Source organism: Larus michahellis, chromosome 31, assembly GCF_964199755.1.
Source record: "Larus michahellis chromosome 31, bLarMic1.1, whole genome shotgun sequence".
Classification (NCBI taxonomy): Eukaryota; Metazoa; Chordata; class Aves; order Charadriiformes; family Laridae; genus Larus; species Larus michahellis.
The window spans coordinates 188828-213745 of record NC_133926.1 but is presented as its reverse complement, the minus strand read 5'-3'; the positions used below and the strand labels follow the sequence as shown (position 1 = coordinate 213745).

At 56.3% G+C, this 24918-nt stretch overlaps 2 protein-coding genes across 4 annotated transcripts; one reads left to right on the top strand and one right to left on the bottom strand.

The window, feature by feature from the left end:
• Positions 1-1116: 1116 nt before the first annotated feature.
• LOC141735346 (solute carrier family 22 member 6-like) lies at positions 1117-7229 on the top strand. 2 transcript variants are annotated; one of them, XM_074567999.1, is made up of 11 exons: positions 1117-1170; positions 1625-2044; positions 2133-2236; positions 2727-2881; positions 3619-3787; positions 3968-4091; positions 4676-4785; positions 4944-5158; positions 5638-5746; positions 6380-6583; positions 7002-7229. In XM_074567999.1, the coding sequence occupies exons 2-11, from the start codon at positions 1667-1669 to the stop codon at positions 7069-7071; spliced, it is 1638 nt and encodes a 545-aa protein (XP_074424100.1). In that variant the 5' UTR covers positions 1117-1170; positions 1625-1666; the 3' UTR covers positions 7072-7229. The 2 variants fall into 2 exon arrangements, with proteins under 2 accessions (XP_074424100.1, XP_074424101.1); XM_074568000.1 differs by having other exon boundaries at positions 1147-1226; positions 7002-7220.
• A 493-nt stretch (positions 7230-7722) lies between these two features.
• Positions 7723-23430, bottom strand: DPF2 (double PHD fingers 2). 2 transcript variants are annotated; one of them, XM_074568002.1, is made up of 12 exons: positions 23350-23430; positions 19243-19403; positions 19048-19155; positions 18648-18811; positions 16362-16454; positions 15977-16055; positions 15055-15096; positions 12714-12851; positions 12324-12452; positions 12025-12137; positions 10090-10171; positions 7723-9446 (listed from the first exon to the last, which is right to left on the bottom strand). In XM_074568002.1, the coding sequence occupies exons 1-12, from the start codon at positions 23379-23381 to the stop codon at positions 9370-9372; spliced, it is 1218 nt and encodes a 405-aa protein (XP_074424103.1). In that variant the 5' UTR covers positions 23382-23430; the 3' UTR covers positions 7723-9369. The 2 variants fall into 2 exon arrangements, with proteins under 2 accessions (XP_074424103.1, XP_074424105.1); XM_074568004.1 differs by lacking the exon at positions 15055-15096 and having other exon boundaries at positions 23350-23412.
• Between the last annotated feature and the right edge of the window lie 1488 nt (positions 23431-24918).

The following is a 24918-nucleotide window of genomic DNA, read 5'->3' as shown; positions in this document are numbered from 1 at the left end:
CGGACAGGTGAGTGGATCAATAGAGAGATCAATATGTTGATCAGGAGAGAGAGAGGCCAATGGACTGGTCAAGAGAGACATTAAAGCTCAATAGATTGATCAATAGAGAGGAAGACTGATCAATAGAAAGATTATGGGTCAAGAGATTGATCAATAAAGAGATTAAGATTGATGCATGGTCAATAGAAAGATTATATGTTAATAGATTGAGATTAAAGATCAATCAGATTGATCAATAGTGAGATTTAAGTTCAATAAATTGATCAGTAGAGACCAATAGATCAGTCAATAGATAAAGATCACTATACTGATCAATAGGTTATAGGTCAATAGGTTGACCTACAGGAAGATCAATCAACAGAGAGATTAAAGGTCAATAAATCAATCAATAGAAAGATTATAGGCCAACAGAGTGGTCGACAGAGAGATTGAGACATTGATCAATCAAAAGATTATAAATCAATACATTGATTGATAGACCAATAGATTGATCAATAGAGAGACATGTCATTAGATTGACCAGTGGATCCTGGTTCAATAGATTCATCAGTAGAAAAATACAGACCAAGAGATCGATCAATGACTAAATTATAGATCAATTTATTGGTAATAGAGATACACAGACCATCAGATGGATCAATAGAGATGCTGTGGACCGATCAACAGATTGACCAATAGAAACATATAGGCCAATAGACTGATCAATAAAGAGAGACATTATAGACCAATGGATGATCAAGACATTATGGATAATAAAGGTCAATAATTCATCAGCAGAGAAAGAGCTCGTTGGTTTGACCGACAGGGAGACCAACAGATCGATCAATAGGGAGGGGGAGACGCAAAGGCTGATCAATAGACCTATGTAGACCTACAGATCGACTGAGCAGCAGATCAATCGATTGACTGACAGGGTGAGGAGTCAATAGATGGGCAGGGGGACGGGGCAGACCCACCAGCTGGTGATGGTTGGCATGGACAACAGAGAAATCGATTGATCGATCGATTGATCGAGTGAGGGGCGAAGGACGGCGACAGAGAGCGAGAGAGAGGGGGAGTGGCAGAGGGAGGGAGGGACAGAGGGACGGACCCGGGGGACAGCGGGTGGCCGCAGAGACCGAGCCAGAGACCGAGAGAGCCGCAGAGAGAGGGAGAGGAGCAAAACCACCGGTAGGGATCAATCGATCGCGAGGGATCATTGGAGGGATGGACCTACTGAGAGACCGGTAGGACGGAGGGAGGGAGGGAGGATCGATCGATCGGTTGGTTGGTCGGTTGGTCGGTTGATCAGTAGTGAGGGGGAGGGAGGAGGAGGAGGGAGAGCAGTGAGGGGCAGGGCTGGTAGCAAGAAACAAACCACCAGCGACTGATAGATCAGTAGAGACCGAGACGGATGGACAGACTGATGGGTCGATTGAGCGAGGGCATCAACAGGGAGACTGGCAGGTCAACAGACACCCCCACAGATCAATAGGTTGGTTGGGACGCTGACTGGCAGAGCAATCGGCACACCAGTAGACTGATCGATCGATCGATTGATCGAGGCACCGATAGATCAATAGCTCTGTCCCTCCGCCACCCCTTGGCCCACCCTTCAACCTCTTCTCTTCCTGCCGCCCTCCAGCTGCCCCGGGCCCCCCTTCCCGGCGCCATCCCTCGTCCCACCATGACCTTTGTGGAGCTGCTGGCCCGCCTGGGCGGGATGGGCCGCTTCCAGGTGACCTACGTGGCCGCCCTGGCCATTCCGCTGCTCATGCTCGCCAGCCACAACCTTCTGCAGAACTTCACCGCCGGTGTCCCCGAGCACCACTGCCGGCCTCGGCCCGTGGCCAATGACAGCACTGGGGATGTCCCCCTCCTCATCTCCATCCCCTCCGACGGCCACCATCGTCCCCAGCGCTGCCGCCGCTACGTGGAGCTCCAGTGGCACCTCTTGGATGTCAACGGCACGGTCAACGGTACGGCCAACGGGGCGGCCACCGAGCCTTGCCATGATGGCTGGACCTACCAGGATGGCATCTTCGCCCACACCATCGTTACCGAGGTGAGGGGTGGCCCACAACCCGCCCTGGGGGGGCGAGTGGGGACGCAGGTGTCCGGGTGTTGACCCCCGTGTCCTTTCCTGGTGGCAGTGGGACCTGGTGTGCGAGTCCAAGAAGCTGAGGCAGGTGGCCCAATCCATCTACATGGCCGGGATCCTCCTGGGCTCTAGCCTCTTCGGGATCCTCTCCGACAAGTGCGTGGGCACCCCAGAGCTGTACTGGGATAAACTGGGAGGAACTGGGAAGGGGGAGAGGGGAGGGCTACGCACAGGGACGTCCTCCCCTTCCCCCGGCCCCTGGTCTCCCAGTGTCCCCAGCGCCCCCAGGCTGGGTCCGTCCCAGTACAGCTTGTCCCACTGTCCCCACATCACTCATCCCAGTATTCACGGTGCCCATATTCCCCGTCCCAGTATTCCAAACGCCTTGTGTCCCCGTCCCAGTGCCCCACGTCCCTGTCCCAGGATTCCCAGCGCCCCACGTCCCCCCAGTCCCAGCACCCATGTCCCCATCCTAACGGCACGAGGTCCCCACCGCCCCCATCCCAGCGCCCCCAGGAGCCCTCATCCCCCATCCCAGCGGCTCCAGCACCCCGCATCCCCCTCCCCAGCACCCCCAGCGCCCCACGTCAGCATCCCAGCCCCCCATGTCCCCCATCCCAGTGCCCCCAGCACCGTGTCCCAGCAGGTTCGGGCGCCGGGCGCTGCTGACCTGGTGCTACCTGCAGCTGGGGGTGACGGGGGCCGGCACCGCGGCCGCCCCCACCTTCGTCGTCTACTGTCTCTGCCGGTTCCTGGCGGGCCTGGCCATGGCCGGGGTCTCCCTCAACTCCGCCTCCCTCTGTGAGCTGGGGACCCAGGGCTCTGGGCTTGGTCCCACCACCCCTATCCCCCGGGAGGGATCTGGGTGTCTGGGCTTGGTCCTACCACCCCTATCCCATGGGAAGCATCCGGGCTCCAACCCTGATACCATTGACCCATGGGAGGGACCCGGGCTCCAACCCTGCCACCGTTGACCCTTTGGGGGGACCCAAGCTCCAACCTGTCACCATTGACCTTGGGAGGGACCCAGGCTCCAACCTGCCACTGTTGACCCTTTGGGGGGACCCAAGCTCCAACCTGCCACCATTGACCCTTCGGGGGGATCCAAGCTCCAACCTGCCACTGTTGACCCTTTGGGGGGACCCAAGCTCCAACCTGCCACCATTGACCTTGGGAGGGACCCGGGCTCCAACCTGCCACCATTGACCCTTTGAGGGGACCCATCTCCAACCTGCCACCATTGACCTTGGGAGGGACCTGGGCTCCAACCTGCCACCATTGACCCTTTGGGGGGACCCAAGCTCCAACCTGCCACCGTTGACCCTTTGGGGGGACCCGGGCTCCAACCTGCCACCATTGACCTTGGGAGGGTCCTACACATCCATGCTTGGCTCTACCACCACTGACCTTTGGGAAGGCTCCAGGCGTGCAGTCTCCAACCCCACCACCTCCACGCCGCGGGAGGGACCCAGATATCCCAGTGTGGCCCCATCCCACGGGATAGACCCCACCATCCGTGTGCTGATGGTTACCCACAGGCATGGAGTGGATCCCGACGGAAGCGCGCGCCGTGGTGGGCACCATCAACGGCTACTGCTACACCTTCGGGCAGTTCGTGCTGGCGGCCGTGGCCTTCAGCCTCCCTCACTGGCGCTGGCTCCAGCTCGTCGTCTCCCTCCCCTTCTTCCTCTTCTTCCTCTACTCCTGGTATGGGGAACACAGGCGTCTAGGTGGCCGCCCACCCCCCCCCTCCTGGGTTGGGGTTGGATGGTGGGGTGTCCTATGGGGTGGTGGTGGGGACACCCGGTGGTGGGAGGTGTAGGGTGGGAGCCGGGACCCCCCCGGATGCCTGGGTCCCCCGTGACCCCTCTCCCCATACCCCCCAAGGCTGTTCGTGGAGTCAGCCCGGTGGCAGGTGATTTCGGGGAGACCCGACCTGGCCCTGAAGGGGCTCCGCAAAGTCGCCCGCGTCAACGGGAGGAAGGAGGAGGGAGACAAGCTCAGCGAGGAGGTGATGGGGGGCTGCCTGGGACCCCCCCAGATCACCCTCATCTACCCCTTAGATCCCCCCAAGTTCCTCTCCTATATCCCTGCACAATGCTGCAGATCCCTTCCGGATCCTCCCAGATCTCAGGAGATCACCCAAATCCCTCCAGAACGCCCTCCTTCTCCCTTAGATCTCCCCCGTTCCCCTCTCCTCAGGTTGGATCCCCCCCAGACCCTCTCCATCCCTCCTAGATACTTCCAACCTCCCCCCCTAGATCCCTCTCAGACCTCTCCTGATCACCTGGATCCCCCCATTCTGTGTCCTTGTTACGGCTCTCCAACACCTCTCCATCCCTCCAGATCACCTCCAATACCCCTTGTACCCCTCCTAGATCCCTCTGATCCCACCTAGATCCCCCCAGACCCCTCCATTTCCCTCCAGATCACCCAGATCCCTCCCGAGATTCCCCACGGTCTCTTCTAGATCCCACCAACCCCACTAGCTCCACCCCGGCCCCCACCATCCCTCCTAGATGCCCTCCCATTCCCTGGATCGCCCCGGCCCCTCGGATCCCTCCCAGGATCTCCCCAGATCCTCCTTTCCCACAGGCACTGCGGGAGCTGGTGCACCGGGAGCCACCACTGCCGGGGGGGACCCTGGCCTCCCTGATCCGCACACCCGGGATGAGAACCGTCTCCTGTGGCGTCTCCTTTGTCTGGCAAGTGGGGCCGTTTTGGGGCCAAACCCCACCTTTTGGGGCAAACCCCATCTTCTTGGGGTCAAACCCCACTTTTTGGGGGCGAAACCCCACCTTTTGGGTCCCCGCTTGATCACGCCTGGTGGGTTGTGTGTTGAAATGTTGGGTTTTGGGGGCAGGTTCTCCACCAGCTTCGCCTACTATGGGCTGGCCATGGATCTGCAGGGCTTCGGGGTGGACATCTACCTGAGCCAGCTGGTCTTCGGGGCTGTGGACATCCCAGCCAAGCTGGCCTCGGTGCTGGCCATCAGCTGCGTGGGGCGGCGGGTGGCCCAGGGCGGCTCCTTGGCGCTCGCCGGCATCTGCATCCTCGCCAACATCGTTGTGCCAATGGGTGGGTGCTGGGACAGATGGAGGGATGGTGGGAGGGATGAAGGACAATGGCATGTAGGACAGTGGGATGAAGGAGAATGGCATGGAGGGCAGTAGGATGAAGGAGAATGGCATGGAGGGCAGTAGGATGAAGGACAATGGCATGGAGGAAGAAGAGGTAAAAGGACAGAGAGAAGTTAGAGGGACAGAGACGGGAAAGATGGAGGTTGGAAGATGATGGGATGGAGGGACAGAGGGTGGAAGGATGAGGAGGTTGGAGGGATGGAAGGAAGGAAGTTGGAGGACAGAGACGGAGGGGTGGGGGGACATTGGGGGTGCACTGGGGGGACAGCGATAAGAGATCGAAGGATGGAGGGATGAAGGGTCACTGGGGGGACTTGGGACATTCAGGGGTGGAGGCAGAGGTTGGAGGACCATTGGTGGGTCATAGAGGAGCCATTGAGGGGCCAGAGGTGTGAGACCTCCCATCCCTGTCCCCAGAGCTGCAGATGCTGCGCATGGCCTTCGCGGTGATTGGGAAGGGTTCATTGGCCGCCTCCTTCAACTGCGCCTACATCTTCACCGGAGAGCTCTTCCCCACTGTCATCAGGTGGGTGGTTGTCACTTCTAGGAGCTGCCGGCACCACAGCCCTCCCTCCATCTGCCTGTCCCTCCATCCGCTCATCCAACCCACCGGCCAAGTCATCTTCCACCCACCAACCCAACCACTCACCCACTGACCAGCCCATCTACCCACCCACGTATCAGCCCAACCGCTCATCCATCCATCCAAAAATCATTCCTTGCACCAATCCATCCATCCCTCAACCCATCCAGCCAATCACCTTTCCATCCATCCATCCATCCATCCATCCATCCATCCATCATCAACCCCTCCATCCAACCACCTCTTCCATCCGTCATCATCAACCCCTCCAACCCTCAACCCATCATCCATCCAACCAACCCTGCATCCATCCATCAACCCCTCCAACCCTCAACCCACCCATTCCATCCATACACCCAACCTCTTCATCCATCAACCCCTCCAGCCCTCATCCTCCATCCATTCCATCCATACACCCAACCACCTCTTCATCATAAACTTCTCCATCCCTCAACCCATCCAACCACCTCTTCATCCATCCACCCAACCCTCAGCCCATCCATATTTCCAACCATCTCTCCAACCATCCATCTCTCCATCCATCCATCCGTCCATCCATCCCTCTCCCTGGCACAGGCAGACGGGGATGGGCCTGGGGGGCACTATGGCTCGTGTGGGTAGCATGGTGGCCCCGCTGGTGCGCATGACAGCTGACGTGACCCCAGTGCTGCCCCTCATCATCTACGGGGCTGCTCCCATCATCTCGGCCATCGCCACCTGCTTCCTGCCCGAGACCCGCAATGTGCCCCTGCCCGAGACCGTCAAAGACGTCGAGAGACGGTGAGGAGCTCCCCAGCGAAGTGGCTTTGGCCACCCCAAGGGACCCCCTCCCCACCAGATCCCATTTTTCTCCCCGATCCTTTTGTGGTTGACATCAGGGTGAAAAATCGCCATTTTAGGGCAAGATTTCTTGGAGGAGCCCCAAAGGGTTTGGGGTTGGAAGGGACAAAGGTTTTGGGGTGGGAAGGGTGAAGGTTTTTGGGGAGAAGGGACAAAGGTTTTGGGGTGAGAAGGGACGAAGGTTTTCGGGGAGAAGGGACAAAGGTTTTGGGGTGAGAAGGGACAAAGGTTTTGGGGTGAGAAGGGACAAAGGTTTTGGGGTGAGCAGGATGGAAGGTTCGGGGTTGGGAAGGGCTGAAGGTTTTTGGGGAGAAAGGTTGAAGGTTTTGGGGTTTCTCTTCCCCTGACGCGGCGACAGAGCGGGTCACCTCAAGGACGAGGAAGTCACCGTCCCCCTGAGTACCACCAAGACCAAGGAGGGCGTCTGAGGGGGAGAGGACGGGCATCAGGGACACCTGCATCCCGCTGGGCCAGTGAGGACGGGGGACAGGACCCCCGGGGGGACACGTCCCCCACCCCGTGGTCGATCCCCCCCCACCCGGAGGCTATTTATTTAACCCCAATAAAACCTCATCGCAACCCTGGTCTTCGATATCAAACCGCTGCCCTCCCAGGGGCCCAGGCGTCCGGGGGGTCCCCGCAGCCCCCCAGGGAACCCAGGCCTCCAGGGACCCCCCACCCCCCCAAAAAAGGCTAACCAGGATTAATTTCCCCTATATATTACCCTGACACCTGGGTCCTGGCTCTCCAGCTCCGGCCTTTGCCCCAATTCGGGTGATTTAGCTGCAAAATAGATCTGCAAAGGAATTAATTCTCGCATCAAGCCGGGGCCAGCGGGTGGCAAAAGCCCCTAATGGGGCAGATTTTACCCCAAAAAACAGGGTAGCACAACCTCAGTGTCAGCCCTCAGAGAAGCCACAAGCAAGCACCTAAATGGGGTGGATTTACCCAAAAAACAGGGCAGCACAACCCCAGGATCAGCCCTCTGAGAAGCTACATTCGAACACCCAAATAGCTGTTGTTTACCAGTACCCTAAAACCCCCCAGTTTTCCCCAAAACGACCCCACTTCCACACAGCTACATTTTTATCCATTTTTATTACGAAAACAAGCCATTTTGGTGTCACTTTTTTTTTTTTTCCCGGATAAGACACAACCGTGAAGCTTTGCCGAGGGGAAATTGGGGTAAAACCCACCCGTTTAGGGACATTTCATCATCCCGCCCCCGTCAGGGCGTGAAAAGAGGGGAAAATCACCCTTTTTTAACCAAAACGCCTTCATTTCCACCCGAATCGCGCTCAAGGAGGGGAGGAGAGAAACCACCAGGCTGGAGCCGCTTCGTCACCCAGATCCGGGGTGGGTTTTTTTTGGTGTAGTGGCGTGGGGTTTCTTTAGGGATTCTGTTCAATTTTGAGCAGTTTTGGTTAATTTTGAGCTACCTGTGGTCAATCTGGGGGCTATTTAGGTCATTTTGGGGGCTATTTTAGTAATTTTGGGGCCATTTTTCTGCTCACGGGGCCGGTTTTGGGGCTGCTCCGCCGCCGTCCCGGTTGGCTCCTCTCTTTCGGGGGGTTCTGGGAGGTGAAATTCGGGGCGCAGAGGCGGGGGGGGGTTCGGAGGTAGGTTTTTTAAGTTGATTTTTAGAAAAAACAGGCACATTCAGTCAACGGGACCCTTGGGGGGGCAGACGGGGATATCGGGGTGTCCCCAGAGAGCCCCAGAACAGTGGCATCTCCCACCTCTCCCTGTCAGAGGCGTTCTGGGGGTAAAAGCAGCTTTTCCCACCCCAAAATAAATCCCCCCAAACCCCAAAACAAACCCTGTGCGACCGTGACGGGGTGGGGGGGGGACAGGGCGAAGCGTTTCTCCCTCTGTGCTGTGTGGGAGCAAGGGAAAACCCCAAAATTGAGGGGGTTTGACCCGTTTCGCGCCAGCTGGAGGAGGTGGAGGGGGGAAAACCCCAAAATGGAGGGATTTTGCCCCGTTTCATGCTGGCCAGAGGAGGGTGTCAGGGTGTAAGGCCTCGTCTGGGCAGGGGGGGGATCAGCCGGGCTGCGGGGAGCATCCTCCGAGGCGGGAGAGATGGCGGGGCAAAAAGAAATGATAAAAACGGGGAGGGAAAAAAAAAAGGAAATAAAAATAAAACCCGAAAAAAATACCTCACCCCTCAAAAAAATTAACAAAAAGCCCCCAAACTGCACCCCCGGCTGGCACGGGGGTCTCTTTTCCCAAGAAAAAGGGGGGGAAAAGCGAGTTTTTTGGCATGCCACGTTGCCAGGGAGGCGGCGGGATAGATTTGGGCGCCTCATTTTGGGTGGAAAAGCCAGCAAACGGCGATGGGACGGGCGGCCCTGTCCCGTCCGTGGCCCCTCGGTCGGGACGGGGTCCCGAGGGACACTGCGGTGTCACCCCAAAAGCCACTCCGCGGGGTGGGGACACGGCAGCCTCAGCCCGCCCTCGCAGGACGTCACCCCCCCATCTGGCCGCGGGGAGGTGAGAAACAAACCCTCGCGCAGCAACAACAACAAAAAAATGACGAATAAAATAAACCCCGACACCCCCCTCCCCAAGCCATAAAAAAAAAAAAAACCAAAACCCAAACAAACCAGAAAACACGGGGAAGGTTAAAAAAAAAAAAAGGGAAAAAAAGAAAAGACACCCCCCCCCCCAAAAAAAAAAGGGAAAACATGTGGAACGAGGGCAGCCGTCCCGTGGGCGCAGCGGGATCAGGAGCTGTTCTGGTTCTGGTAGATGGAGGCTTTTTCCTTCAGCAGGTCCAGACACAAGTGGCAGCTCCAGCTCCCTGCGGAGAGAAGGACACGTGGGCGGCCGGGTTTTGCCCTCGTCAGGGCTTCGTTAAGGGTCACGGATTCCTAATTACACGCAGGGCAGGCGGCGGGGAGGCGGTTTACGAGGCTGTTCGGGGGTTTGTGAACCCACGAGCCTTCCCCTTCCCCATTAACCTTCAAGTGAAGGCAGCCAGGAGAGGGGCTGATAATTAACCGCCGGGATAATTAACCAGCGGCGTCAGGTGTCACTGACACTTCGGCGTTGGTTTTTTTTTGCTTGGCTGCTGTGAGTCAGCACAAGACGAGGTGGGAGGAAGAGGAGGAGGAAGAGCAATTCCTCTCGGCTTTACTGGCCGACACAGAGACATTTCGGGGCGCGAGTGATGTCAGCGAGGGATTTTGGGGTGGTAAAAGGCTTTTCCGCTTCTCCAGCGGAGCAGGGGAGGAATAACGGAAACAGCCAGAATGACGGACCCCACCATTTTCGATCGTGGCCCAACAGATCCATGATTTCCCCCAAGACCCGTGGGCAGAAGCGGGTCCACAGGGCTGAGAAATATTCCGGGCTGAATTCCGCTCGTTTTGACCCATTTCTGAAGCAGAGAGGGAGGAGGGGGCCTGGGAAGTGGGGGGGGACGACACACGCACGGGACTCACCTTCGGGCGGCTCCGACATGGGGGGGGTGAGACAGTACATGTGGTAGCCGCGGTCGCAGTCGTCGCAGAAGAGCAGCTGGTCCTAAGCCGGGGGGGAGGGAGAAAACGGGGAAAATTCGGATGATTCAACCCGAACTTGGCTCCAGGACAATGTGGGGGGGGGGGACGATGGTCCCTCCCCATCGTCCTCCAAGTTCTGACAGAGTGACCAGAAAGACTCCGCCGTGTCCTCTGGACTACCAAAAGCACGGTCTTTTGCCCCCCGAAAAAAAAGATTTTGCCGTGTCGTAGACTATTAAAGCTCAAAGATTTCTCCCCAAAAAGCGTCTCCCGTGTCCTGCAGACTACTAAAGGCCAAAGATTTGCTCCAAAAAAGACTCCGCCGTGTCCAACAGGCTATTAAAGGACAGAGATTTCACCCCAAAAGACTGCTCTGTGCCACCAACCTTTAAAAGCGTAAAGGTTTCCCACAAAAGAGACCGTCGTGCCCTGCGGACTGTCAAAGCACAACGATTTCCCCCCAAAAAGTCTCTTCTGTGTCCTATGGACTCTCAGAACACAAAGATTTCCCCCCCAAAGGACTCTCCCGCGTTCTATGGGCCATTAAAAGCACAAAGATTTCCCCCAAAATACTCTCCCATGTCCTACAGACTATTCAAATAGAAAGATTTCCCCCAAAAAAGACTCCGCTCCATCCGTCCTACGCACTATTAAAAAGCGCAACAATTTCCCCAAAAAAGCCGCTCCTCCTGAGTCCTACGGACGATAAAAGCGCCGAAGTTTCCCGCAGAAAGCCTGCTATGTGCTACAGAACACTAAAAGCACAACGATTTCCCCCTGAAATGACTCCGCTGTGTCCTACGGATTACTAAAATGCAAAGTTTTCCCCCACAAAAAGACTCTTCGTCTCCGACGCGGTACGAAGGCACAAAGATTTCCCCCCAAAAAGCCCCCAACATGTCCTACGGACTACTAACCCCCCCCAAAACGAGGGGGTCGCTCACAAGCTCCCCGTCCCGTCCCTTCTCTGCGGGGCTGGGGGGGGGGGTGACACCCCGAGGTGTCCCCAGAGGGTGCCCCGCTCCCCCCGGGGGGTACTCGTGGGTTCTGGGGGTACTACTGTCACTCGGGGGGTGCTCCCGTCATTCTGGGGGGGCTCTCCCGATATTGTAGGGGTGCTACTGTCATTCTGGGGGTGTTCCTGCCACTCTGGGGGGTGCTCCTGTCATTCTGGGGGGCAGCCACATCCTTCTGAGGGGCTCTCCCGTTATTGTGGGGGAGCTACTGTCATTCTGGGGGGGCGCTCCCGTCACTTTGGGGTCGCTCCCGTCATTCTGGGGGGCAGCCACATCGTTCTGGGGGGTTCTCCCCTTATTGTGAGGGTGCTCCCGTCATTCTGGGGGGGCGCTCCCATCATTCTCGGGGGCAGCTACATCCTTCTGGGGGGCTCTCCCCTTATTCCGGAGGTACTGCTGCCATTCTGGGGGCGTTCCTGCCATTCTGGGGGTGCTCCTGTCATTCTGGGGGGTTCTCCCGTTATTGCGGGGGTGGTTCCCGTCATTCTTGGGGGCGGCCACATCCTTCTGAGGGGTTCTCCCCTTATTGCGGAGGTACTACTGCCATTTTGGGGGGCGCTCCCGTCATTCTGGGGGGCTCTCCCGTTATTGTGGGGGCACTCCCGTCATTCTGGGGGGCGCTGCGGTTATTTTGGGGGGCAGCCACATCCTTCTGAGGGGCTGGCTCTCCCGTTATTGTGGGGGTGCTACTGCCATTCTGGGGGGTTCTCCCATCATTCTGGGGGGCGCTGCGGTTATTTTGGGGGGCCGGCCACATCCTTCTGAGGGGCTCTCCCGTTATTGTGGGGGTGCTCCCATCGTTCCGGGGGGCAGCCACATCCTTCTGAGGGGCTCTCCCGTTGCTGCGGGGGGTACTCACGTCGTTCTCGGAGGTGCCGCAGATGTTGCAGCACTTGCACTCGATGCACTGCCAGCGGTACGTCTTGACGGCCGCCATCATCACAGGGGTGAATTGCAGGCAGGAGGGGTGCCCTGCGGGGCACAGCACACGGCTGAAGGCAGCTCACGCAACGGCCGCGTCGGGGAAAAGCTCCACGGCGGGGAGAAAACCACCTTCTCCCCACCCCCGACCCAAATCCTTGGCTTCTCCGGGCGGGCGAAGCCGCCGGGGATGGTTTCGGCAATGCCCGCGGCAGGGAGGGCGTCTTCCCCCCTTACCTGATCGCCCGCAGTCCGAGCACGAGACCAACTCCTCCGGCTGCCCCGTCTTCTTGTTGATTTTGGAGTCTCCCAGGCAGAAGTCGCAGTAGTTGTTGGGCAGAGCTAAGCCGTCAGGTCCTTTCTTGGCTGGAAAAGCAGAGCGGGAGAGACGGATCAGCCACAGGGAAAAGGCTTTCCGCACGGGACCAGGAGACGACACCTCCATGATGCAAATCCCAATGCTTGGAGCAGCCTTTCCGGCAACCTCCGAGCTCCGGGGCTATGCCACGGTGCCCAAAACCATAGGGAAAAGGGACGCTGCTCGCTCCCAGCCCCGGCACTGGCGATTTCCCGCCTTTGTTGCCTTTTTCACGACAGGGATTTTGGGAGAGGGGGTGTTTTGCTTACATTTCTGCTCCTCCGACCGCTGTGAGACGGGAGTGGGGGGCTGCGAATCGTCCTTGTCGTCGCCTTCTTCCTCAGCCAGGTGGGAGTGAGCGTAGTGGTAGCTCAATCCCGGCCGATTCTTGTATCGCTTCCCGCAGACTACGGATAGAAACGGGAAAAGTCTGAGCCCGCTCCAGCGGGGAGCGAGACCCCACAGGCCAAATCATCCCCCAGTCCCATCTCGGGGCTCTGAGCGCAGGCGGCTGCTCCCCTTCTGCCCCCAAATCACCTGGAATTTATTAAAAGCGCCCTAACGAAGGGGTTTGGGGCCGGATTGGGTCCGGAGCAGCCGAAGAGGCACCGCAGCCTCCTCTGCGCATCCCACACGGGAGGCTAGTGCTGATGCGGTGGGCGACTGATACCCACCATGTCCAGGTAATGACGGCAGCTCGTTAAGCGCAGCTTTGCAGCCCTCGGTAAAGGAGTGAAATCACGCGGCGATCGATCCAAGTGGCAAAACCCAGATGGAAAGATACTGGGGGGGCCGGGGGGGGGGGGGCGCGTATTTCCTACCCAAAAACCATCTCCTTAAACCAGCTGGGTGAAAATCGAGGCTCTTTTCAACATGCATAGAAGGGAAACTTCTCTTTTTGGGACCCCGAGGAGGGCCCCGCAGCAGCCACATGCACATCTCGGCTCCGCTCCCGCCTCAGACCCACCCGACTCCTCCAAACTTGACCTGAAAATCACCCAGTGCCCCAAATGCCATGGATTTGCCCGCTTTCCGCCCCATTTCTTGCGGGGTTTGGAGCTTTCACCCATGGTCTAGTGGCAGGCGCTTCCTTGGGGAGACCTCTGAGCACCCGTGGACCGGGGAAGCGCCTTCCCTGCCGGGGAACGGGCTCCCAGCTCACCGTCACTGCTATTCCGGGGGGTTTTTGGGCAGCTTTTTAGCTGCGAGGCTCCAAGTATGCCCCGAAACCCCCCCTTCAGCCCCAAGACAGGCGTGGGCAGGACGAGCACGAAGCCAGCACTGGCCTTGCACCCTCCTACAGCCGGCAGGGGTTGGCCGGGCACAAGGACGGGGATCGGGGTGAAATCCCCCCAGGAACAGCCAGAGGGGGATTTGTGGGGCCCGGCCGACAGATTTACCAATGGGTTTTTCCTGCATCTTTTTCTGGCATCCACGCAAATCAGGAAAAAGTTGCTTTGGGATGAAACTCCCTGATCCTGGAGCTTTTCCCTAACATCCCAGACCTTTCTGGATTCACTTCCAGGCTGGCTTGAAGCCTGGAGAAACCCCACCAGGGCTTGTATCCCCTCTCATGCCACCAACTCCAAAAACAGGGGCGGGGAGGCAGCCCGGCTCAGTCTGCTCGCCCAGAGCCTCCCTAAGAGAGCCCGAAGCAAGCAGCCGGCACTGGCTTTTCCAGACAAAAGACGCAGAGATTCCCCTGGGGCAAAGGGCTCTGCGGGATGCTCAACGCCCCGGGGGAAACGGCCGGCATCGGCAGGTCCGGAGCGGCTCGGCAAAGGGGCGCGAGTCCAGCGAAGGAGGGGAAAAGCAGCCCGAAAAGCAGCAATTACAACCTTATTACATCAAATTCTGGCTTTCCAGAGCCAATCGAGGGCATGACGGGGTTGGCCCCGTGAGCAGCCATGCGGAGCTGGCAGGCGGCGTTTTATTCTTCCACCGCGGAGTTTAAAATTGACCTTTTTTCCCCGCAAAACAGGCAGGTCGGTACCTAAACCCAAGTCGGGTTTCCTCCTCCCGAACAGCGAGGAAGAGGAGCTGCCACAAAGACGATCTCAGCTCTCCGGCTTGGCTGCGGGAGTTTATTTGCAGCCCGCCACCAACATCCAACCTGCGCCTGCAGCTGAGCGGTTTTGGGGCTTTTTTTTTTTTAAAGCAAAAAGGTGTTTTTTTGGCAAGAGAAGCAGGAACATACTTTGGCATCTCTTAAAAGGAAGGCGGCACATCGCGGGCACAGGGGATTTGGGAGCGAGGGAAGGGGTTTAGTGGAAACACCGTGTTTTTTCCCATCCCCGCCGCCACAGGGGGGGAATTAATCTTTGTTTTCCCTCTCGGGAGGCCGCTCTGCCGGCACGCACGACCGCTCTTCCCTGCTGGAAAAGGGTCAGGCGAGCCCGGAGAGGAGCTGCCGAATCCTGCTGCCGGTGGGGAGGCCAGCTTTGACGTAGCTCGGTGGCCTTTGGCTTCTCCCTCCCCTTCTCCCGTGTGTCCCCCCCTCCCCGTCCCTTTCCCGCAGGCTCCAGCAAGGTTTGGTGAAAAAAAACAACTAACGTTTCAGGAGAAGAAAGGCAGGAAGGAAATAAAAAAAGCAGACTGAGAGTGGACTACCTCGATCGGGAGGTTTCAAGGTATGCTTTTGTTTGTAACTATCTGAAACACAGAAAGAGAGTCGTGAGAAAACACACACACACCAGGTCACGCACACGCACCCGTGCCAAGCGACAGACGGACTCTTAAAACAAGAAAAAAGGGGAGGAAAAACACAACTACTTGGGGTTTGGGGTGGGTTTTTTGGGAAGAAGCTAGTGTCAGCTCTTGCAGCACAGGAGGAAGAAGAGAGAAAGGTAATTTCAAAGCCTCACTTGCCCTTTTTTGCTCCGTTTGCCCTGTTAAATTGCTTTTTTTTCTCCTTCCCCTTCCCCAGCCTGAGGAGGAGGGAGGTGAGGAGGAAGCATCGGCAACCCTGGGCTCGCGGAGGAGCGCGCCAGGAAGGTACGGCCTCAGAAGTAAACTCCCTGCCCCTGGAGCCGAGGAGGTTTTTAGCCAGAGCAGGACGAGCACAGAGTGTCACGTTTCACAGCTACAAACTCATTAAGTGGCTTTAACGAGGCACGACAGCGCAAGGGTGGGGGCAGGGGGGGACTACGGCCGGCTTCGAAACCAGTCTGACGGACACGGATCCAACTGGAAAGCCAGCTGGGAAAAAGGGGGGGGCCCGTTTTCAACCTTTGTGGGGGCGTTTGGCAAGACCGGGAGAGGTTCATCCTCATTTCTACGCGGCGGGTGGCTGCACAGCCCCTCGCTCGGGGCGAGACGACCGCGTTCCCGGTGGGAAAACTCCAGCCATCTTTGACTGTCGGAGGAGGGCTGAGAGTCCGAGGCATTCAAAAACACCCCCTCTGGCTGCGTAAATCTACCTCTTGAGGTTTAAAACCCAAATCCCAGCAGACAACCCCACGGATCCCAAAAGCCACGCAGCCTGGCTCCGCTCCCGGGTCCTAAGTGGCAAGGAGAGGTTTTCAGTACTCACTGTCGCAAGCGTAGGGCTTATCCCGGTCTTCTAATATAGCTGCATCCAGCTTCTTCCGAGCCCCTCCAACACCTTTGCCCTGGGAAAAACAAGGGGAAAACACCAAGTTTTAGGCAAAATTGTGACCCAAAAGGCTCTCGGGTGGTGGGGAGAACAACAGCAGTGATCTGGCGTCAGAAAAAAGCACGATCCAACACTGCCGCGTAGTGGGTACAGCCCGGAACGGCTGTTGGATGCGAGTTTTCCCCAAAGTCAGGTTCAACATTGACATGTTTGAGCCCTGGCAGCTGCCGGGGCTGGTTCAGCACCGGCAGCATCTCGGATTTGCCAGAATTGCCACCAAAACAAGGCCAGGACCCAGCCAGACCAACCCAGCTGCCCTCACCTTGGCTTTCCCCTTCCCTCTCCGCTTCGGCGTATCTTCTTCATAGTCTTCATCATCCAAATCGTCCAGGAAGTCGTCCGGCTCAAGAATCCGCTAGGAAAGAGGAAAGGGGTTATTGCAGACAAATCCTCAGCACGGATCGAGGGAAAAGGAGGAAAAACTGGGGAGCGAGATAATGTCAGCACGGCCTCATGGTGCCCATCAGCAGCCGAACCCGTTCCAAGCCCGTAATACGGGAGGAGGAGAAAGGGGATGATATTTTGGAGGACAGAGAGTGAATCCAGTACATTTTATCCCCCAAAAAAGTCACAGAAGGGCACGATATGGTGTGAAGACAATTAAAGAAAAGAGTTATCAAGGTAAAGGCAAAAAGAGATGAGGCTTGCAAAAAATGTTCATGCTAAAAAGCACTGTAGAAAAGCCCAGAACGGGGAAAATACTTTTTTTAGCGAAATGACACCACAATATCACACACCTTGCTCTGCCCTGTGCTTATCTGGAGGGGGATCTCTTAAACCACAGCCGCTGGCGGGTGAGGAGGTGAAGGTGAAGTCTGCAGGGTGTCGCCTATTGTTAGAGCCGTCGGCTAACAAAGTGGTCTAAGGAAAAGCAACTTGCCTTGTGAGGACGGCCACAAGGAAAAGGCTTTGGTGGTGCAGCCTGAAGCAGGGACAGCCCGCACCAACCCAGGCTGCGAGCCGCTAAGCCAAAGCTTTCCCCCCCACGGATCGTGCCTGTGGGGTGTTTTCGGCAGCAAAAAGCAGCTACAACAGCAGCCGCAGTGGATTTAAAGTCCCATTTGCAGCTCCAAGGGGAAAAGGGGGCGTTCCTACAATCCCAACATCAATTAACAGCAAAGCATCGGCGAGTCTGATGAAGGATGCAGAGTGGGGAAGGTTTCATCCAGCTCCAGACCTTGGTACAGCCTTAATACTTAAAAAAGCTTCCGAATTGTGCCAAATCAGGGTGAAAAGGGGCAGCTGGACCCAAATTATCCAGGGATATTTGGGAGGAAGGAAAAGGGGAAGATCCCAGCCCCTTTTTTCTGCAGAAGACGACAAATTCGCGGTCTCCTCTCTCCCTGACTCACTTGTTTCTCCACCAAACCAGGGTGCTCTGCTCCGAGCTTCGTTAGCAGCCAAGTAAAACCCTTTCACAGCAGGTAGGGATTAACCGCAGGGACAGGGGAAACATGCCAGCGGGGAAAATAATAAAATATGTGTAGAAAAACAACCCTCCCCTGGCATTAAATGTATCCTATGAGTCAACTGCAACGGGAAGAGGCCAAACCATCAGCAGAGCAGCCCAAATTCCCAGGCAGCAGACAGATGGATTTGACCCGCAACCAGTCAAAACCCTTTCCAGAACTAATTACTGTGATTTCTAACAACCCTGGATTAGTTTATCGACGCCAAAAGAAACCAGACATTTGTAACCTTGCTAAATGCCCGGCCGCCGCATTTTCTTCCTTCCCGTGTCTTCGTTTCAAGACTTAAGTCTGCTTTCTCCTCCAGAGCCCGTTTAAAAGGGCTCGCAGAGAAGGCAGCACTTGGAAGAGCTGGCTGAACATGCTTCCTACTCCTGTGCTACAGCGAAAAATCTCTTTTAAAAATAAATTTGCTACAAAGAAAGGGGAAAAAAAACCCTTTGGAATAAAAGGAGTCTGGCTTGACAAGATGTCTCCGAGCTCGTCTCTACTCAGGGAACCAAAAAGCAGCAAGGAGAGGAGGCGATGAAAAACCCGCATTTGCTGCAAGAGAACTCACGGGGGAAAAACGAAGCCAGGGCAGGGAGGAGATGGCAGAGTCTGGGACCGGCACCTCGAAATCCTGGCAGATCACCCCCAACTACAGCCATTTCGCAAGGGTCTACGGGTCAATGAGGGGCGAAAGCTGTCCTGGGTGCAGGGACACCCAGCGCAGAGTCTTAAACTGGGTGCCTGGACACAATAAAACACTGAATTTTGGGGCCAGAAGCTCCGTCCCCCTGAATTAAGAGAGCTTCTAACTGGATCGTGAGGAAGGGAACATCCACCTGTCTACACAACGTCGCTGTAGGGAGCCAAACCCTGGCCTCCTGCTCTCCAGTAGCCCCATGAAGCCAGTAGCATCATCTCTGTCCCCCCCAAATCCATCCCAAATCCTTCTGCTGCGGATAAAAGACGCAGAGAAAACAGAAGGGAAGAGGAAGGAGGTGGAAAATCAGAGCGGTGTTGTGCAGGTGTGCGTGTTTTACCCTGTAGTTCCCTCTCCCAACGTAGAGGGGGAGACCCTCTCTCTGACGTACCTTCCGCGCACGGCTGTTGGTGACAGGGAACTCGCCCAGGCTGTCGTCGTCGATGCGGGGGTCCGGGAGGGCACGTTTCTCCAACGGGTCGGTCCTCAACAGGGCTTCCAGGCTGCTGCCGTCCTGAGAGATCAGCCCTTCCTTCTTCAGGGTCTGGTCGGTGTCTGCAGGAGCCGGTGGGGGAAAAAAGGAAGAGGAAAATCAGTGAGGGAACGGCGTCATGTGCTGAGATCCTATCTCACCCAGCCACGCTCGCAAGCTTCCCTGCTGCAGCGGGGTCAGAAAAAGGGGTTTACTAACCCTCACCAACATTTACTATCATCCGGCGCTATTTGGGCACGATATTGCCAAAAAATTCAGCCTTTACTGCGTGCAGAAAGCGGTAGTGGGAAGGATTTACCTGGTTTGATAGAAGGGAAGGAAAGCCTCGGGTCCTCCGGAGGATGAGCGCGGCGTTTCTTCCGCCAGCGGCGTGCGGGGTAGGAGTAAAGCTGCCCGGCGGCTAAACCTTTAATAAAAAAAAACAAACCAGAATTATCCAAGGAGATGACATGCACTGACCTGTTGTTCCCAACCCGGCGTTTTCCCGGCGTACCTGGCCCTCGGTGACGTTTCTCCATCCAGATGTAGCAGTTGCTTTGGGCCACCCCGGTCTGGGAGTCGAGGAAAGGGAGGCGGACGCTCCTCTCGGCACACAGCCGGGCATTGTAGTTGTGGCACTGCTCCATGGCATCCCTGTAGTACTGTTCCCCGAGGCTGAAAAGAGGTGAAAAGAGGTGAAAAGAGGTTCAGCGCTCACCCCAACCATCCCGAGCCCCAAATCCAGCCCCAGAACGCGTCTGCCAGGAGAGGGAAACACCGCGCTTCTTCCCGGACCCCTGCTCGGAGGAAGCACAGCCCGAAATATCTCCTCTGCAAGGTGAAGATGTGACTCGACATGGTATTAGCGAAGGACAGAGACGTCCCCTCATCCAGCAAAAGCACAGAGACATGGGGATGGCCCCGACAGGCGACTGTAGCCTCCCTCGCTGGCAGCAGACAAAACGTGGCACCGTTAAGAGATCCCCTTGCCATTTTTCATGCCCCTGAAGCCTTTTGGGAGAAGCCTGTGCTGGCATCTACGCATTACTAATGGATTCGAGCGGCCACGGGTATTTCTCTGGTTTCCTTAAGTGCATTAATCGTGCCCCATCCTGTTTTCTAAGAGCACGACCTCTTCGTGCCGCATCCCTACGCTCCTCTTTCAACCGGAAAGCGTCAGGGCTGCAAGAGCCACATCGCAGCCTTGCAGCTGTAATTACAGTAATTTGCACGGTGAGATCTTCCCATCACATGTGGCAGGGAGAGGGGAAGAACCGAGAGTCTGTCGGGCTGCTGGAGACCGAGTTCTTCCCTCCCCGGTGCCGGGAGAGGAGATGAACCCTTTGTTTATATCAATACATATTGATCTTGGCACTTTAATACTGGCTGGAACGACTGCACAGAGCCTACGGAGCCCTGTAATCACCCCGACTCCAGAGACGGCTAATTTAGATGAGTGAATAACGAGCCGAAAGATGCCTTGGTTGCCTGCGAGGAAGCACGTGCCGTACGTGAAATATCTTGCCGATGGAGGAAAAGGAGACAGGACAAAAATCGCTTCGTCGCAGAGTTTTTATTCCGACGCAAGTAGAAGTCGGGTGTGTGGGGAGATGGCCAGAAGAAAACCAACACGCAGAGAGGGAATAACTGAGAAGATGATGATACTGGTAAATATTAAATGCAAACGAGGATTGCCGTGCTTGTTTCATTGCCGTGCTCGTTTCCTTACGGAGCGCTGTCAGCCTCTAACGGAGAAATGGGGTTTGCCTCACCGCATTTGGTGCGACAGCAGCGATTTCAGGAGGGCAAACAGCATCCCAGCAGCAATTAAGAGTGATGAGAAAGGTCCCAAATGGCCTTTTCCTCTCTGCTGACTGCAGAGGGAGCCCCAGACCCAGGCTCAGGCGCAGACAACTGTCAAGCTCTCGGAGTTCGGGGATGTAAATCCCTCTCGGAGCTTTTAATTTCCTCTTAAATCACTGCATCACTCCTTAATTGCTCAATCTGCGCCCCAATAACCAACAATGCGGAGCCCTAAGTCTTCCTTGTAACATCCAGGTGAAGCCCTGCCAACAGGAAGACTGCACAGAGGAAGAAAACTTGGTGTTTATGGTAATACAAACCCAAAACCAGTTTGGTTTCCAACTTATTTCTCTCCCACTGGCTTGATTTCAGAGTTGGGCAGGAGGGGTGGGGCGGTAAAAGAGGCAATCAGCCCCCAAAACAATAATGTGCGGTTACAACAACTGCAGATTAACAGAGGGCCCCTGTGCAGGGTGAGAAACGCACCAGGATTTGGCTTCAACACCAAAAAGACTGCGTGAAATGGGTTTTAAAGTGCTCCCCCGAGTGGTGAGGGGATGGAGAGGGAGCACGGGATACGTTCAGAGCGGAGATCCCATCTCCAGCTCCGACGTACAACCCCACAGTCTTTCCTTACGCTGCCCGGAGGTCTTCATCCCCAAAACCGAGGGGCACTTCGAGGCACAGACGCTCGCCAATCCCACGTGCAAAAAACCTTGAGAAAGCTGCACCAAGGAGAACCGCTGCTTAAAATCTGCGCCGGATGCACAAGCAAAGAGCTAACGAAGCCGTCAGGAAGGACTAATGTGTTTTAAACAGCTCTAACGAACCCGATTATTGCTCCCTGCAGACTTGGCGTGGCTCAGAGCCTTCTACTGCTGCTAAGCAAGTCCTAAGTGCCCTCAAGAGCAGCTTCCAGTAAAAGCACATCGCGTCAGCGGATCACTGTGGAAATAACCGGGTGGTTTTATGTGTTTTAGCACCGTCGGTAAGAGACCATGGCATGGAAACAGCTGAAAAATAAAACCAACGATGTGACCACCTCCACCCCCAAAACCAGCAGGAAAAGGCATGGCAGGCTTTGTGCCAAGGTGGGCAAGACATACCCCTGTGGGAAGCAGAGCAATTTAAACCTAAAAAGTCATCAGAGAAAACTGTCCTGCCCCAAACGCTGCCATCGCTTGGAGAAAAATAAAGCAGGAGGGATTTGGTAGACCAAACTCGTTACCAACAGCACCCAGAGATACGAGAACAGCCTGGGGAACGGCTTTAAAAAGTAAGAAAACCAACTCCCGCCGCACTTCTCTCTATCGTCCTCACTGGCAAGCTGTGACTGAAAAAAACCCAGCCTCAAAACCCAACAGCAGCTTCTGAAATAAATAAAATACATTCCTATGACAAAGGCGGGCAAGGCGAGGTGCCTTTCCACGTGCTCAACTTCACTGAAAGCTGCAGATCTGCAGTGGCATTGACAAAGTCATGTGGTTGTGAAGTGTTGGCTTGTCAACTCGGGGCAAAAAGAGCCTGAAAAAGGTGTTTTGTGACTCCCGCTTAGTGCTTCTCTCAGAAATGACCCAAGAAAGGGGTCCCAAAAATGCAGCAGCACGTCTGCCTGTGCCCGTGGCCTGCCAGGAGTTTCTCCAGGAGCTTCACTAACGCACCTGCAGGTGAAAGGCTGCAAGACGGATGGATCTACGACCATCACCTCTCTTAATGAACTCCAGCTCATCAGAGGAGACCCCAACACCTCTTAACAAACCCTCGTCTCATTGCAGAAGACCCAGGGGGTGCAAATCACACCCCGTTTTGCACGAACACCCCACCAAGAAGGAAAGTTTTGAAAGAAACTGTCGCAGGGATGCAACGGCGCCGTGGCTGAGGTGCCGCCAGCTAAAGGGAGACGCCAAAAAACCCCAGGAGATGCCAAAAAAACCTCCAGGTGATACCAAAAAAAAAAAAAGGGTCAAACATCTCCAAGTCCCCAAATCCCACCCAGGCAGGATGGACCTCTCTTATAGGGCCACATAGGGAACCTCCTGCACCCTCCTTGCCATAGCAGGGCGGATAGTGGGGGGCTGTATACCTCCCCAAGGGTATATACGCCTCCCTCCCTTATAGGGCGGTATAGGGGGCGGACCTTTATGGGGCTACATGGGGGAGCTCCATCCCTGAGGCTCTATGGGGCTGGATGGGAAGGGGAATCTCCAGTCCAAGGGCTCTATAGTGTCCCCTCTCACAAGGACATATTGAGGAGACCCCCCCCACACTCCCCGGGCTCTGTAGGGCCATATGCAGGGAGCTGCCCCTGGGCTCTATACGACTCTTCCGAGGACCGTACAGGGGAAAATCCTCACTCTGTCGGGCCCCCTTCAAAGAGCACTGTGGGGGTAAGCGCACCCCCCGCGATCTGTGAGACCGTCTCACAGGGAAGCACAGGGATTATCCACATGGGACACGCACACCCCCGGCCTCTGCAGGAGACCCTCACGGGGCCACACACGGGGGCCTGCTCACCGTTTAGACTCTATTAGCCCCCCCTCTCAGGGGACCCCACCCCCAAGGCTCTTGAAACCCTCTCACAACGCCATAAGGGAGGGGTCTCCCCTCACAGAACCGTAGGGAGGGATTCTACACCCTCCCACCCCCCCCTCAGCAAAGTTCACCCCGAACAATGAGCGCGCCCCCTCCCTCCTCACCCCTGGCCCCGGCCTACTTGGCCCCACCCGTGAAACGGCGGGGGTAGGGGGAAGGAACCCCACACCATTTCCCCCCCCTCCCCCCGCAAGGTCGAGGTGTGTGGGGGGTGAAAAGCACTCACAGCTTCACCACATTCTGTACCACCGCCGCCATCTTCCCTCCGCCGCCGGGGCCCTGCGCCGCCCAGCGCGCATGAGCGGCGGGAGGGGGGGGTCATGGCGGCGGCGGGGGGGGCGCGCGCTCCGCGCCTGCGCGGTCGTGGCGCACTGCGCCTGCGTCACCCTCCCCCCCCTCCCCCGCGGCGCTGCCTGCGCGCGTGCGCGGGGGGAAAGGCGGGAAAAGCTGAGGGGAGAGGCGCGAAGGGGGCGGGGAGAACGGGCGAGGAGCGTAAATGAGGGGAAAATGAAGGGATAAAGGGGCAAATCAGAGGGAAAGGGGAGGGGTGAGGGTGAAAATGGGGAGGTAAATGTGGATGAGGAAAGATCTTGGGGGAAGGAAAAGGGGTAAGAATGGAGAGGGGCGGGGTGGAAAGGGAGACGAGGAAAAGGGGGTGAGGGCAACAGGGAGGAATGAAGGGGAAGGAGGAGAGGGATGAGGATGAGATGGGGGTAAATGGGGGCCGGGGGAGGACGAGATGAGGGTCCTCCCTCCACCAAATCTCAAACCTCCGTAGAGATTCCTCTACGGGTGTTTTTAGGTTTCAGTGTGTGGTGCAGGCACAACAGCCATGCCCCAAAAGCAACCTCCACCCCCACCCCCCCGCAGCCACTTCATCCCTAGAAATTCACATAGAAAATTTAAAATTTTGGATCTCTTTTCCTTTTTTATCAAACCTAAATCAACCAAAGACCTCCACCGGGCGCGGAGGCAGACGCTTGCCTGCGTCCCCCATGGTGAGCATGGTTTGTCCAGCAACACCTTCCAGGTGAATTCCTCTGTATTTTTCATTCTTAATTCCACATTCCGCGCGTTGGGCTTTTTTTTCCTGTTTGCTGGGAAATTGTTGGTGTTTTGTTTTTTTTTTCCTCAGCTACATTCGAAGTTATACAGCCCTTCCTCCTCTTCCTCCTCTTAATCCCACGCCAGCTGTTAATTGCGTGCAACACAGCCCCTTGATTTTCCTGCCCCGTCAATAAAAATCAACGCTCTGTCACCGTGATGAGCAGTTGTTGCCGCTCGGGCTACAGGCGTTGCGAGGTGGGGGTCAAACACCAAATGTCGGCGTAGGCGTTTGCTGAGTTTATTGCATCATTAATCCCCTGCCCGGAAATCTTGGGATAACGAAGAAGTTGCGGGGTAGGTCGGACGGCCAACAGCCGAGCGTCAGGCTGTGCCCCCCACACCGTCCGCTTGTGTACACCCGTTCCCCCCCTTCCCCCGGAGTTAATCAAACCCCTCGTTAACTTATTCTGCCTTAAACCTCCCCAAAAAAAAGCGAGGGGAAAGAGACTGTTCGGCACGCGCCGGCTGAGTCACAGCAGGGAACAGCGTTCCTGCCCGAGTGACTCACGCTTCTTAGAACAGGGGTATAAAAAAACAAAACAAAACAGGGTTTAGCAACAGCCATTTGCATAAATCAGCAATTTGAGGAGTGATTAATTAGTGAGCAAACAGAGGGAGGGGGTGAAGGAAGCCGCCCCGTCCTGCGCAGAAACCCCGGGGCAGGGGGAAATCCCAAATGATTTTATTG